Here is a 16,130-nt window from a genome sequence, read left to right as displayed (position 1 = left end):
GAAATATTTATTTACAGTTTGTGGTAGCAGTGTATGAGCACATTACCTGATGCCCTGGAAGATTACTCACACAGAGATCACTGAAGTTTCTAGGATATGTAACTTTTCTTTTCTTTTTTTTTTTTTTTTTTTGCCATTTATGTTCATAATATGTTCATAGGACATTTACTAATAAGGTTGAACCACCTGGGCAAGTGGAGCTAGTAAATTAATCCTTTGAAGTAACTCTTTCATTTCTTTAATGGTGAACATTTCAGAGCAGTGATATTAAATGACCTAGAGGAGGCTTTTTCAGATGTTCTGAAGTTGGGCAGGATAGTGGAGGGCAAGCTTGAAGTTTGAGTCTCTGTCATCTAGTCATTCTCCTTTTGTCTTACTAAAGAGCACATGGAAAAGACTTAACATTCTTTTGTTAGAAACATAAAATGGAGAGCAACCAGGAGAGTAGAAGGAAATTGGGTCATTCTCCTTCGGAGAGAAGGGTCATTGGTTACCAAAAGTGGTAATGATGATCTGCAGTCATCATTTTAATTGCTTTGGAAAAATTAGCCCTTTTTGTTCTCTAAAATGAATGAATTTGGATGTAGACTTGTTTTTTAAATGACCTCTATCAGTATTTTTAAGTCTGTCTGCATAATTTGAGATTGCAAAGTCTGTGCACATCAAAACAATAAGACATACATGATGTATTATATAGTTCTAGATTTAATCATTTAGATTTAATAATGAAAATACATTTTTCTTTCTTTAGAGGCAGACAGGAGACCTGCTGTTAGAAAATTTGTATTCAAAATTAGTGCCCCACCCTCATTCCCTGTTGTTTAACTTTAAGTATATTTCGTTTACTAAAAATAAACCTAAGTCTGGATTCACTTTATTAGCGTATTAAACTAAGTTAAATCAAATTTGTCATTTGAAGAATGTATTTTGATAAGCTGATTGCCAGTTCTAAATTACATTCTCTGCTGTTAAACTTGCAGCCTCACTTCGGTGCCCTCAGCCTTCAGGCCTCAGGCCACTGACTTGATGAAATCCTAGGAACTGCTTAAGGTGTTGCCTGCAGTAACTTCCTGTCATTCCCAGGGAGATTAGATGTGTGAACTTCCATGTGCTTTCCTCCCTTTTTAGAATAAATTTTGAAGAAAGCTTAAATCTATTTTGTGGTTTAACTTTTGAATTCTTGCTTTTAACCATTGATTATTTAGTTTTTGACTATTCTAACCATATTTTTTATATATACATGAACATATTATTGGGAATTGAAATGATTATATTGAATGGGACATGTCATGAATGGGGTCTTTCTTTAAATTTTCAAACGATCTTATTTAGCCTGGTTTTCATACTTAGTAGGTTTCTTTTTTACAAAGTTTTCTCTTTTTCTCCCCCCAACAGCTCTTTCTTTGTGTTCTTCCTCAAGATAAAAGTCAATGGATAAGTAGAATTAAAGAACTAAGAGCATGGTATAGCAGTATTAAAGAAATAGTAAGTAAAAAGTCAATGTAACTCATGCAGTTATTTTCATATGCTTACTTTAAAGTACTAGCCTCTGATCTTCTGATATATCTCTTTCTTTACCAGCATATCACTAATCCCAGGAAAGTTGTTGGCCAACAGGATCTGATGATCAACAATCCCCTCTCACAAGATGAAGGAGTAAAGTTCCTTTTTATTATGTTTGTTTGTTTTAAAATTATTTCATTATTTTTTATATGTGTGTGTGTGTGTGTGTGTGTTTTGCCTGCGTGTAATGTCTGTGTACCATGTGTGTGCCTGGTGCCTTTGGAAGCCAGAGGAGCATGGTAGATCCCCTGAAACTGGAATTATGGGTGGTTATGAGCCACAATATGGGTGCTGGCAACCAAACAAAGTTCTCTGCATTAATAGCCAGGGCTCTTAACTACTAAGGCATCTCTTGAACCCTTTCTTTATTCTTTTTCCAACCTTTTTCATTCTGAAAAACATGCTTTAATGATTTATGTCATCTGTATAGGATAAGGCTACTTTATATGAAAATCCCTATGTAAACAATTTATTTCATGCCTTGTGTTTTCATTATTCTAAATACTAACTACCTAAATCCTGATTTTGTGTATGTGTGTGTATACACACCCATAGAGGCCAGAGGTGGATGTGGTGTCCTGCTCTGTCAATTCTTTGCCTTGTTCCCTTGAGACTAGGTCTCTCACTAAAGCTCAAGCTTGCTTTCAGCTAGACTGTCTGACTAGGATCCACCCACATAAGTTGCAGCCACATAAGGCCGTGCTCAGCTTTGGACGTGGATGCTGAGGACTCAAACTCAGGTTCTCATGCTTGCGTCTCACCTGCTGAGGAATCTACTCAGCACCCGTGGGCCCCTCTCTTAAAGGTGCTACCACCTCCCAGCAGCGCTAAGCCACTAAGCCTTTGCAAGCTTTCACGATCTACACCATAGCAATTTCTTTTGAGTTATCCACTGTACTCTAAATTATTTCTTGCTTTTTAAATGTAGAAATGCTCTATTTTTGAAAAGTGAATGTTAATTTTAGGTTGGCTGTTGTCTTCCAAAATATATTTCATTGTTATTTTAAATTTTATACTTGATTTTGACTTTAAGCATGTTGACATTAATATGAGCTGTGTTTCAACATAAAAACTGGCTACCTGTTTTCTTGGACTCGGTTTTCCTTGGTAGAAAATTTGTCAGAATTTGGCTAATTTAATTAAAAACATTAATCCATTAGAACATAGGGAAATATATGCTTTGTCTATTTGTTCCTGGCTAACTTTCAGTCTGAATAATTAACTGCTAATTATAGGCTTGTGTTCACATTCTAAGAATTTTTCATGTTCAAAATTAAATTAATTTCAGATACTTGCCTCCAAGCCTGACCACCTTGGTTCAATCCATGAGACATGTGTGTATGTGTGTCAATGGATGGGTGTGTGCGCACGCGTATACATGCATGCATATGTGGGGAAGTGCAAGGGGTCTCATAAGAACTAAATGTAAAACAGAAGAGTGTCCCTGAGGATAGTGGTATCTGGGTTCCAATGGAGAGGGAAGCAGCTAAGGAACACCTTAGTAAGTGTACACTTGGCAGAACTGTCCCTAGAAGAAAGCAACTACCTGTGGTGACTGTGGAGGAGCTCTTATTGCAGTGGAGTGTAGGACAATTCTTACTTAACAGAGACTGTGTAACTTACCACTTGTTGCTGCTCTACACCTGTGTATTTAACTGAGAAAAATACTTTTTCCCATTTTATAGATATATTAGTATTTTTCTTTGCTATAGTACCATAAGATGTTAAATAATTTTTAGATGCTTGGTTTTGTTCTTTTGTTTTTTTTTAAGAAAGCCCCACTACATGGCCGTGGCTAAACTGAAACTTGCTTGGGCTGGCCTCAAACAGATCTGCTTGCCTCTGCCTCCAGAATGAAGGGATTAAAGGTATGTGCTACCTTACCCTCTCACTAAGTAATTCTTAGACTTTCCCCAAGTTTATATTTTGAAAATGTAAATGCCTCTTGGACTAGACAACAGTAGTGGAAGTGCCTTTCATTTTACAGAGATGATGAAATTTCAAAACTGCATATAGGAAGGAAATGGAAAAAAAAAAAGTAAGCTTTTGAATGAGACCAGATTTTAATAAAAATATTTCTGTGAGGTTTCCTATCTGAGAAATCTAAAGTGACAGCTTTGAGAAGGATAAATTCAATCACTTAAATTATTAAATTGAAGTCATAAAAGTCAAGTAATGTGAGATTGTTTTAATTAGGTTATTCTCACTTTTCCAGAGTCTTTGGAACAAGTTCTTTCAAGATAAAGAACTGCGATCCATGATTGAGCAAGATGTCAAAAGAACGTATGTAGAGCTGTGTTTTGTTCACTAATTCAAAATGATGTTACTTCTCTGTAATTTTAAGACAATATGAGATCCATAGAGGACCTTAATTGACTGCAATATTCTACTTGCTTAATGCAAAGTTATTTTTTTAAAGAAATTTTGATTCTACAGATTTTTGTCTTAAAGATTTCAAAATATTCAAAATAAACTACACATCAACCAAAGAATGTTACCTTTATGAATTTCTGATAGTTCACATTATTCTGAAAGGTTTGTGTTGTATGATTATTTATATTGGTAATACTTGGTCAGCTTATCTCTGTGTATACATTTGAATTGCCTTCCAACCAAATTACTCTGTACCCTCCTTCCTGTCTACTATGATTATCCTTCTTGCTTTTCTCTGGGTGCTATTCAGGTGTGTAAATAACCTGTTCTGTTAGTCTATTCAGTATTCATATGAAAAAACCACTTCTTTTTGCATAGTAAATGTCCTATCACTATTACAAATCAGACCTCATCTTTCTGCACTATCTGTTGTGAAATACTTGGGATTTGCCTCAGAGATGGAGTGTGAGTTCTAGGTAATGCATGTTATAGCTATGGTCAAATTACTCTGAATATCCTCTATATTGGTGTCCTTTTCTGTAAATGGAGATAATAGTAGTTACCTCACAAAGTTTTTATGGCGTAATTACTTAAGGTTAATTATCCCTTGCTAGAATTTCTTGGGAGCCGAGTGTCATTTTGACTGTCCATGTAGACTTTGCAGGTTAGTAATCCTTAATTCAAAAATTCCGAAATCTAAATGTTTCAAAATTCAAAACTTCTTGAATATCGATTCAATACCCTCAAAATTTTGGATTTTGGATTTTGAATTTAGGGATGCTCAGCCTCCGTGCAAAGTAAAGTAGTGATTTAGATAGCTTTGTGTTTCAGCTGTTATACAATGTTAGTAAAGTTAATCATTGTAACTGCACTTACTATGAAACTCCAGGAGAGTGCATTAGAAATATGTAATGTTCTGCAGCTTTTCCAGTGTGTTCCATTGTAATTCTGTCTATAACAATGTCAGGCCTCTAGCTTACTGACATTCAAATCTTTCTTGTATGTCCCAAAACACTGAAGAATCAGATGACTTGAACTACTACCGTATTACCTGCACTATTCAACAGATGGAATTTTCTGCTTTAAAAATGACAATATTTCAAAAGAATCAGGAGTTGAGAGATCAGCTAAACTGCAGCTAATATGTGAAGTGGGAATCGTTTTCATTATCTTGCCTCTCCCAGTTAGTTCAGGAGTCACCCATTTTTTAAAATAAGTTCTTCTCAGAGGGCAGTGATTGGTTTCTGTAGTGCCAGTTTATAGAAACTAAAGCACCTTTGTGTTAGCACATATGAGGCCCATAGAAAATATTGATTCTTTTGAAAATACAGGGTTAGGGTTAACATAGAAGAACTTTGGTAATCAATGTCTGAAAAACAGACTTCATGGTAATAAAACATAGAATTACATGTTACTATCCAAATAGTAGCAGTATTTGGTTTGGAGTTTTGTTGTTGTTTGGGGTTTTTTGTTTGTTTGTTTGTTTTCAAAACAGGGTCTCTCTGTGTAGCTTTGGAGCCTGTCCTGGCTGTGTTTGTGTTTTAAAAGTGTCAAAACTTTTACATCTCAGAGGAAGGATTTTTATTCATCTTTCTGTAACTATTAAATGGAAGTGGAGAAGTCATGGCACTGGTCTAGAACCACACACCATAGTAGTCCAGAGTGGTCAAAAAATATGAAATAAGAGAGGAGTATAAATTGTTATAAGCAACCCAAGTAAGACTTTGTTCATCATTTTGCTTACTTGGCTCAACTATTTCTCCCTGGCTATGTAAGAAACTGTTAGTTCTTGAAACCTGTTTTTTGTTTCTTTCTTTGTTTTTTTAACTGTTCTGGTTTTTTGTTTTGTGTTCTAGGGGTTTTTTTTTCCCCCTCAAAAATATAAGATATGTGTATCAATACATATAGAGTTAATTTTTCTTTTTTTTTTTTCCTTTTTTTTTCTACTAGTATATTTGAAGGCAAGTACAAGATTCAAGGTAGGTGTCTAGGAGAGCCTATAGTTCAGAGTGTAGCTGGGGGTCAGGCTGATCCATCTCTAGCTTTCCTTGAAGTCTCTCTATATATATATTAAAGGAAGTTGCCATGCCTTCTCTATTGAAAATTTCACAGTCCTTTAATCCCGATACTACAGAGGCTGAGACAAGGAGATCTCTGGGAAATCTAGGCCAGCCTGGTTCATGTTGCAAGAATCTATCTCAAATAAAACAAAACAAAAACTGAAGAACAAGAAAAAAAAATTGCAGAAGACTTAGTATTGAAGGTAGGGTAACTAGTTTTACTTTAAAGCCACCAAATTGGAAAATCATCCAAGTCTAACAGCTTGAATATTATTACCACTTTGCATCTGGTGGTGGTGGTGGTGGATGGTTGGTTTTGAAACAAGGCCCTAGTTGTCCTTGAATTCTCTACAAAGCCAAGAATGAGCTGAAACTCATAAACTTCTTTCCTTTACCTCCTAAGTGCTGCGATTAAAGGCATGAACCACCATCCCTAGCTCCTAGTGATGGAAATGATCTCCATCATTTTCAATTGAATCTATAAAACTACGAACAATACAATGGGAAAAAAATGCAGCTCAGAGATGTTTATACTTTCTTAAGTTGTTGCTTAAGAATTTAGGGTTTTTAAAACATATATTGTGTCCTATGTTGAAGGACATTGGTGGATATGAGAGGTATGTGATCACAGGATTTATTTTTCCTGTGCTGAAAGGAGGAATTCTATAAGCACTTATAAAACGGGGGGAGTTATCAGGTTGATAACAGCTCTGGAGAAGTAACGTAGAACAGTGAGTAGGTACTGAGAAAATAGCTCGAGCTGTATTGGCTTTAGGGACGGTGATTGGAGAAGGCATCTCTGAAAAGAAGAAATTTGTACTGAGATGTGGAAAACAAACCTTCATGACCACTCTTAGAGCTCTCACAGAGGAGTACTTCAGGCAGTGGGAACACTTGTTCAAAAATTCCCCCTGAAAATGAGTGTTGAGAGGAACCCAGTGAAGTTATGTATGGCTAGAACTAAGTAATTTAAAGAAGGAAATCTAAAAATATAGGAATCCCTACATAAACCATGCTTAAAACATACTAAGAAGTTTGGATTCGTCTCTATTTGTAACGAGCAGCTGTTGGAAGATAATTCCGAGTCTTCAGAGGTAAAGGATGGTAGTGACTTAAACTGACAATGCAGTATTAAAGATAGGAGCAAATAGGCTGATGACACACAGACTTGGGTTATTATATGTGTTTTTCTTACTCACTAGTACTGTTTAATTATTACTGCTCTGCTTGGAGTTTTTAACCTCGTGTCTATAGGCTGTTGTTTAATTGTTCTCATTTGGTATCTTTTCTACTCCAGTCCATTCCATATGCTCAGTCCAATCACTATTCTCAAAGCAAATTTATAATCCTACTGCTTTATAATCTAAAACCTGTGACTGTCTTTGGCCACAGAAAAATAGATTTGCTCAGTTTCTCTAACACATATATAATTCCCTTTCACAGTGTTATTTCCTGTCATTATTCCAAGAACAGGTTGTGCCTAGCATTCTACTTACCTACTGCTTGTTGTCAGGTCCCTGCTACTCACCATGTCCATGACACATTTCATGGGCTTTCCCTTTGGATTTTTTAAGTGCCTATTTTGCATTTTGTTGAATTTTCCTGTAACTTTTATATGATATTTAACTTTGGTCTTACATTTATTTAAGTCTATCTCATATGCAGTCACAACATTTTTATTAATCTCCAAGGTTCTCAGACACGGTAGATACCAGAATAACTATGATATGTGCCCAGTAAGAAGTTCAAGTCTTAGGGGAAAGCAGTCTAAGGGGAAAGCAGAAAAAAGAAATCAGAAGATCAGTTGGTGCCATAGGGGAAGCCGTGTGTCCAAGCCCTCTGCTGTTCGTCTAGTCTACTTCCCATCTTGTGGCTAGACCCAGAGAAAGCTAAGAAAGGCCATTTTGTTTTGTTGGTGGTGGTTTTTGACTTAGGTTGGGTTGGTTTTTTTTTTGGTCTCAAGACACATTGCTAAATTGACACCCAATTTTTAAGGCCAGTGATACTGATAGTCAATGACAATCAGTGTTGCTTAGCTCTCACTCTACTTCTTAACGTCTTTTCAGTCTTACAAGACACATTTAAAAAAATATACCTGAGTTTAAATAAGACAATTTGATTGTTGGATTTATTTGATCTGGATATTCACTGTGTTAAATAGTTTCCTCTTAAATTATTTTAATATCTATTTTAAGCCACTACTCAGTTTTACTTCAAGAGGTTTATATTCATTTCAAATTAATTGTTCCTTATCTCAGGCTAATGAAGTTGTAACTATCCCGATTTTTATTACAGAAACAAAGCCCTGATACAAGGTAAATCAAAGAATGTCCAGTCTCTAGAATTTCTAATTTAGAGTTTGAATTGTTCTGAAAAAAAAATTGCCACATTTTTATCAAAAGCTCCAATGTTAGAAATTTTAAATTTTAACATTATTTAAAATAACTGAGTTCAGGATGCAATAGCATTTTCATACTAGATGCCAAAGAAGTATGTTATTTGGTCTATCAAGGTCTATTCTAAAAATACACAACATCTATAATACCATTTGCAGATTAACATACTATGAGCTTTGCCAAATAGTCTCATCTTTTCGTTAGATATAGTCTGTCTCCTAAAGTAGATGATTAAAGTTCTTTGAGTTAGTGTTTTTCTTTTAACTTCAGCCATATTTAAAATTTGCCTGTTTGCCTATAAGATTTGCTGGTCATAATTTTTAACTTTTGATCTTTTTTATTCTCAGTAATTACTAACATTTCATATAGTTCTATTTCCTATGTGAGTCTACATGATGCAGTTAGTCAATTTCACTTTTTTTGAAAGATGCAATATTTTTATTTTAGAGCTTGCTCTTTTTTATAATTTACATATAGGCCAAATAAAATTTTGTATCCTCGCTTAAAAAAAAATCATTTACCATTTTGAGGACTAATTAATGATTGCAAAATTTCCTTTTAAACTGTAAATATGTACTAGTCACTTGGTTAGAAACCGTGTATCAGTGACTAAGGTAATTTTGAATAAAATTTTAAAATTAAGTCTCATTTACATTAATTGCATATGAGTCTTAACAGCTATTGGACAGACCTATGTAGACTGTTTCTAACTTTGCAGAAGGTTCTGTTGAACAGTACTATATAGATAATTGTTATTTTATTGTGCAGTATAGTATATGAATCTGCTTTAGGTTTTATTCATACTGGATATGTAAGTGGCATATGCTGATGTTTGCATTGTTTTCTCTTCCCTTGAGAAATCTCCGATTTTTATAATAAGTAAGACATACATAAGTTTTGGTCAAGTGTAATTAATTCTCTATTGCATTGTGATATGCTGATAACAAGTAGACCATTGTTGAAAAATCCTGATATATCAGTGCTATCCAAATGATTTTACATAACTAATTTATTTAATTATTATTCTTTTAAATGTGAAGTCTACCTTTGCCTTCACTCCCTTTTCTGCAGAAGTACTCCCAGAATGTCCTAATTGTTGGAATATTTTACACAGTTTCCTTAGAATCTATTTTTTATTTAAATTAAAAACAAATTCCTCTGGGGAAAGGGGGATTTTACAAGCAATTTCAAAGCAGAATTGATTTTGGTGTGTGTTAATGCAGACAATCTGCCCAGTGTTAAAATGTTACAGGGGAAAAAAATACAAGCTGCCGTATTCATGTGATCACACCAAAATAGCAGCTTGTATTTATATTTTCAGTCTCCTTGAGGTGGACTGCAGGCACACATGAATGAAGAGATGTGCTTTGTGTTGTGATTTGATTTAACGCAGACAAAGTACACGCTTGTGCATTCACGACCAGCCCTCACATATGCACTTGTTCACAGCCGAGAAAGTGAAAACTACAACACAAGCCGCTCTCCACGAGTTGTCGGCAACCTGTGTGTGTGTTTTTTCAATATTAAAGGGGGAGAAAACAGATTTTCAGGAATAGAAAAACAGTTCCTCTGTCCAATGGCCCACAGTCCTTCTCATTTCACATTTAAGGTAGAAACAAAATAATTATTATTGTTGCATACATAACTTAGAAATACGTATTTTCCCATACTGCTGTTGTTTTTGTTCCTCTTATTGAAAATAGATGTTCTTTTCCTCAGATAATATTTCTTGATTACAGTTTCCCCTCCCTCTGCTCCTAGCCGTTCCTCCTACCCAGATCCACCCCTTCCTGTCTCTCGTTAGAAAACAACCAGGCTTATAAGAGACAATAATAAAATAAATAAAATAAAAACTAACACATTGGAATTGAACAAAATTAACAGAAGGAATAGAGCCCAGGAAAAGGCACAGAAACAGAAACCCACTTGTTCCCACACTCATAAATCACATAAAAACAGTGAACTGGAAGCCATGATATCTATGCAAAGGACCTAGTGCAGGCCCTGAGCATGCTGCCTCAGTCTCCTTGAGTCCATATGAGCTTTGATATTGTTGATTTATGTTTTTCTTGGTGTCTGCCTTCCCCTGTAGTTCTTACTGAATTTCTAACTCCTCTTCAGAAGGGCTCCCTGATTCCTGAGGGAAGGGATTTGATAGAGACATCCCATTTAGGGCTAAGTGTTACAAGGTGTCTCATTCTCTGCTTAATATCTGGCTGTGGGTCTCTGTATTTGTTCTCATCTGCTGTAGGGGGAAGCTTCTTCAATGATGGCAGAGCAAAGCACTGATCTGAGTACAGCAGAATGTCATTAGGAGTCCTTTTACTGCTCTGTTTTCTTTTGAAGAGTAGTATCTGGTTTTGTCCTAGGTGCCTTGTTGTTTGTTTTTACTCTTTTACTCTTCAGAGGGGCCTGCCACCCAGCTCCCAAGTAAATCACACATGGAGGCTTATTCCTAATTATGAATGCCTGGTCTTAGTTTGGCTTGGTTCTTGCCGGCTTTTCTTAACTTTAAATTAACCTTTTGTCTCTGGGCTTTTCCTGTTCTCTTAATTCTGTAAATCTCACTCTTACTCCATGGCTTGCTGTGTAGCTGGGTGGCTGGCCCCTGGTGTCCTCCTCTTTCTCTGGCTACTTCTTTCTTCATCTCTTTTCTTCCTCCTCCCAGATTTCTCTTATATATTCTCTCTGCATGCCAGCCCAAGCTATCTCTCTCTCCTGCCTCGCTATTGCCTGTTCAGGTCTTTATTAGACCATCAGGTGTTTCAGGCAGGTAAAGTAACACAGGTTCACAGAGTTAAACAAATGCTACATAAACAAAAGTAACACATTTTTTTGTTATATTGAAATAATACAATACAATATTAGTATTTAAATAATACAATAATGGTATTGAAATAATATTCTACAACAGTCCCTAGGCTAGTCTCAGGGCAGTTTGGGGTATGGAATCATTCTCATGGAGTGGGCCTTCTCTTAAATCAGATATTGGTTGGTTACTCCCACAAGCTTTGTGCCACCATTACACTAGCACGTCTTGCAGGCAGATCACCGTTGTCAGTCAAAGAGTTTAACTGGCTTGGTGTTTACACTTCTCTTTTCTCAGCATACAAAATACCTTCCTGTACCAAAGTCACTAGAATGTAGTTGTGAAGGCTGTAGTAGGCACCAGCTAGACTTCTCCATGTTTAATGAATTGTATAGGTGTTGTCTTCACCAATGTGGCCTTGCTGTCAATTTGTTGACAGTAGTCTCCTGTCTTGGCAACAGCCTAGGTTATTTATGCAATTCCTTTGGAACCCCTTTGGCCAACAACCCAGTCCCAGTACTGGAAGCTTCATTTGGTGACGAGATGTTCATTTGGGGCTCTGTCTCCTCATTATTTGGCAATTTCATTTAAATCAAATTCATATATATATGGAAGCTTCTATTGTATTAGATTTCCATAGTACCCCTCAAATGGATCTTCATTTCAACTGTCTCTCCCTGTCCCTGCCTTCTCTCCCCTTCTGCACTTGATTCTCTTATTCCAGAACTCCCATGCATCCATAACTATCTGTTTTATTTCCCTTTTCTTAAGGAGGGCTCTCTATCCACCCTAGTTCCTTATACTCTGTACCTAACCTTTGGGGTTATAAGGCTTGTAACTTGGTTATCATTGACTCAATAGCTAATAGCTACATAAAAGCAAATATATACAACATTTGTCTTTTGGGGTCTAGGATACCTCACTCAGGATGATTTTTTTTTCCTAGTTCTATCCGTTTACCTGCCAATTTCATAATTTATTTTTTTATGGATAAGTAAGACTTCATTGTGTAAATATACTTCATTTTCGCAATCCATTATTCTGCTGAGAAACAGCTAGGTTGTCTCCAATTTCTGGCTATTATGAATAGAGCAGCAATGAACATAGTTGAGCAGATGTCTCTATGGTAGGATGAAGCATCCTTTGGGTATATGCCCAAGAGTGGTATAACTGGATTTTGAGGTAGATTGATTCCCATCTTCCTGAGGAACCACCACACTGATTTCCATAGTGGCTGTACAAGTTTGCACACTCAGCACCAATGGGTGAGTGTTCCCCTTACTCCACATCCTTGCCAACATGAGCTGTCACTTTAATTAATTTTAACCATTCTGATATGTGTAAGATTAAATCTCAAAGTAGTTTTGTTTTGTGTTTCCCTAAGGATGTTGAACATTTTAGCTAAAGATATTTAGTTAAGGATGTTGAACATTTCTTTAAGTGTTTTTCAGCCATTTGAGTTTCCTCTTTGAAGAATTCTCTGTTTAGGTTTGTCTGTACCCCACTTTTTAAATTGGGTTATTTATTTTCTTGATATCTTGTTTTTTGAGTTCTTTATACATTTTAGATGTTAGCCCTCTATCAGGTGTGTAGTTGGTAAAGATCTTTTCCCATTCTGTGGGCTATAGCTGTATTTGAAAGACCTTGTACTTTGTCATGCAGAAGCTTTTCAGTTTCCAGAGGTCCCATTTGCTAATTGTTGATTTCAATGTTCCTGTGCTACAGGTGTTTTGTCCGGAAAGATTTCCTGTGCTAATGAATTCAAACCTATTCCCTACTTTCTCTTCTATCCAGTTCAGCATATCTAGGTCTTTGATCCATTTGGAGTTGAGTTTTGTGCAGGGTGATGAATATGGTTCTATTTGGATCTTACATATGCAGACATGCAGTTTGACCAATACCATATATTGAAGATGCTGTCTTTATCCCAGTATGCATTTCTGTCTGGCTTCTTTATAAGAAAAAATCAGATGTCCATGGTTGTATATACTTACATCTGGGTCTTAAATTTGATTCCATTGATAAACATGTCTGTTTTTCTGCCAGTACATGCTGTTTTTATTAGCTCTGTCGCACAACTTGAAGTAAGGAATGTGATACCTTCAGCTGTTCTTTCATAATTCAGGATTGTCTTTCACTATCCTGGGATTTTTCTGTTTCTATATGAAGCTGAAAATTGCCCTTACAAGATCTGTGAAGAATTGTGTTGGAATTTCTATGGAGATCACATTAGATTTGTAAATTGCTTTTGGTAGAGTGATGATTTTTACTGTATTAATCCTACCATGAGCATGGGAATCTTTCCATTTCCTGATATCTTCTTCATTTTCTTTCTTCAGTGTTTTAAAGTTTTTCTCATAGAAACCTTTCACTTGGTCAGAGTTATCCTAAGGTATTTTACATTATTTGATTTTTTTGTGAAAGGTATTGTTTCTCTGATTTCTTTCTCAGCCCATTTGTCATTTGTATATAGGAAGGCTACTAATTTTTATGAGTTAATTTGGTATCCAGATACTTTACTAAAAGTAGTCATCAGCTGTCTGAGTTTCTCAGTGGAATTTTTAGGTTCACTTATGTATATTATCATATCATCCACTAATAAAGATACTTCTACTTTTTCCTTTCCAATTACCTTTAGTTGTCTTCTTGCTCTAGTTAGGATTTTAAGTACTAGGGCTGGAGAGATGGCTCAGCAGTGAAGAGCACTTGTTGCAGAGGAGACCCCAGTTCAATTCCCAGCACCCACATGGCAATTCACAGCTGTCTGTAACTCGCGTTCCAGGGATCTGACCCCCTCACACAGACTATACATACAGGCAAAACACCAATGCACATAAAATAGGAATAAATAAATCATTAAAAGAGGATTTCAATACTTATTGAATAAGTATGGAGAGAGAGAACAACTTTGTCTTGTTCCCAACTTTAGAATTGCTTATGTTTCACTCCATTTAAATTGCTGTTGGCTATGGGCTTGCTGTAAACTGCCTTTATCATGTTTAGGTAGGTCCCCTCAATTCCTAATCTCTCTGTAACTATTACCATGAAAGGATGGTAGATTTTGTCAAAGGTCTTTTCTACATCTAATGAGATGACCATGTTTTTTTTTTTTTCCTTTCAATTTGTTTTTTGGTGGATTCCATTTATTAATTTACATATGTTAAACCATTCCTGCATCTCTGGGATGAAGCCTACTTGGTAGTCTGTCAATATAACAGGTTTTCTAAAACATCCAAGCAGATCTCGACTTGAAGCTACTTTGGGGCATCATTAGGAATCATGATTTGAATTTCTCTTGAAAATGCTTTTTTCGGTTTAAACTGAAGTAAAGTCTGTATTTCCAATTTTGACACAGTATTACATACAGAGTGTACGTATGTCTTCCCACATGTCCTCCCCCTACTAATTTTTCACTTTTATGGTTTTATTGGAAAGGCATTTGGAGGATAGATGACAACCAGGTAGAAGGTTTAGTCTGTGACTCACAGCTCAGTAGAACCAGAAAGAAGTGGACCTGAAAAACCTTTATTTTCCAACAGTGACCGTGCCACCTCCTCACCTCCCAGCTCACTTGACGTGCCTGGCTTTCGCCTTGCCATTCCACACCTTCACTTGCCTTCTCCACCGCCCATTCTTGTTAGTCTGTTGGTGATTTTTCTCCCCATGGTAATGTCATCATAACAACCTTACTTTCACTTCTTTGACTTTAAAAAATCAGAACTCACTTCCTGTTTGAGGCATGCATTTTTAATTTTCAAAACAAATTGAAGACAACAGAACTCTACTCAGTCTTTTCTTCTGTTCTATCTTCCCACCTAAGACTCATTTCATAGTCTTAAATTTTCTTTATGTGGGGTTGTTTACTTGTAAATGATTTTTCTTTTAGCAATTTCTTTTTGGTAAATTACTGTGACCCACACCTGTTGTGGAAGTTTAAAATTCTAATAAAGACTGCTTCTTCTTTTATATGTCACACATTTTATTGTGAATTAACATTTCAAATTATGAACAAATTTACATTTGTGCTCCGAATTTTTTTTGTTTGTTTGTTTGTTTTTTTAAGCTCAAAATTCTTAGATATCTTCGTAGTCTTTCGTAGTGGGCATATGTGTGGATAGTCAAATCCCTTGAGCACTTCTTCAGTTTAAGAAACATTTATTGAATACTTTCAGTGCACAAAGCACATACAAAACAAATTGGACAGAACATAAATGAATCTGCATATTGCAGCTTATTTAGAAAGTGGTGACAATTAAAATCTGTATTTTTAGTTCAGTGTTATTCAACTCGGAAGTATTGACATTTTAGACCAAGTAATTGCTGTGAGAGGTTGTTAGACACAGTTTGGCCCTGTAGGCTACCTGATAAAGCACTGTGAGGCACACTTCTTAACTCTTTTCAGGAGTGCCCCCCCCCAATTGAAGAATTTCTGTAGCTTTATTTAAGCTCTTACAAAAGGGTTTCACAGTCATGCTTCTGGTTTCTTTTTAATCTTTATTTTCTGTCTGCGTCCTAGATTTTATTTTGCCAAGAAACAGTGCTATAATGTTAACATGGTTTGCTGATTGGAGAGGCTGAGAATGAGAAGCTTTTTAAAGTCAACAGCTTCTGCACAAGTATGCTTCCCAGTTCTTCCTTTTGCTTTATCTTTGTTCATTCTAACCTAGATAAGGAGAGCCATGAGATGACTCCTGTGCCTGGATTCTCCTCAGCAGGGTCACCTAGCTTATTAGATGTATTTTCTGTTTCAGTGTGACCAGAGGCTCCAGTGTTGTCCGAATATTTGTCTTAATGCAGGGAATTCTTTTCCTCCTTTCTTCCTGTACTGTTTTCCATATTGTCACTGAAGGCCTTGCCGGCAGCTGTCCCTCCGTTGTCTTTGCCAGTCTCTTTCTACATTCTCCTGAAGAGCATTTTGGCTTCTAAACT

The 16,130-nt window shown here is 36.1% G+C and overlaps 1 protein-coding gene across 4 annotated transcripts in view; it reads left to right on the top strand.

The window, feature by feature from the left end:
* The window catches only part of Tbc1d5 (TBC1 domain family member 5), a 454,960-nt gene that overhangs the window by 260,619 nt on the left and 178,211 nt on the right, over positions 1 to 16,130 (top strand). For all 4 annotated transcript variants that reach the window (XM_059244171.1, XM_059244170.1, XM_059244173.1 and 1 more), the window contains 3 exons: positions 1,396 to 1,485; positions 1,582 to 1,656; positions 3,779 to 3,846. In XM_059244171.1, the coding sequence (XP_059100154.1) occupies positions 1,396 to 1,485; positions 1,582 to 1,656; positions 3,779 to 3,846 (233 nt within the window). The remainder of the gene's footprint in view (positions 1 to 1,395; positions 1,486 to 1,581; positions 1,657 to 3,778; positions 3,847 to 16,130) is intronic.

Source organism: Peromyscus eremicus, chromosome 16_21, assembly GCF_949786415.1.
Source record: "Peromyscus eremicus chromosome 16_21, PerEre_H2_v1, whole genome shotgun sequence".
NCBI lineage: Eukaryota > Metazoa > Chordata > Mammalia > Rodentia > Cricetidae > Peromyscus > Peromyscus eremicus.
Note: the sequence above shows the minus strand (reverse complement) of the source record. Positions and strands in the feature narration are given on the sequence as shown.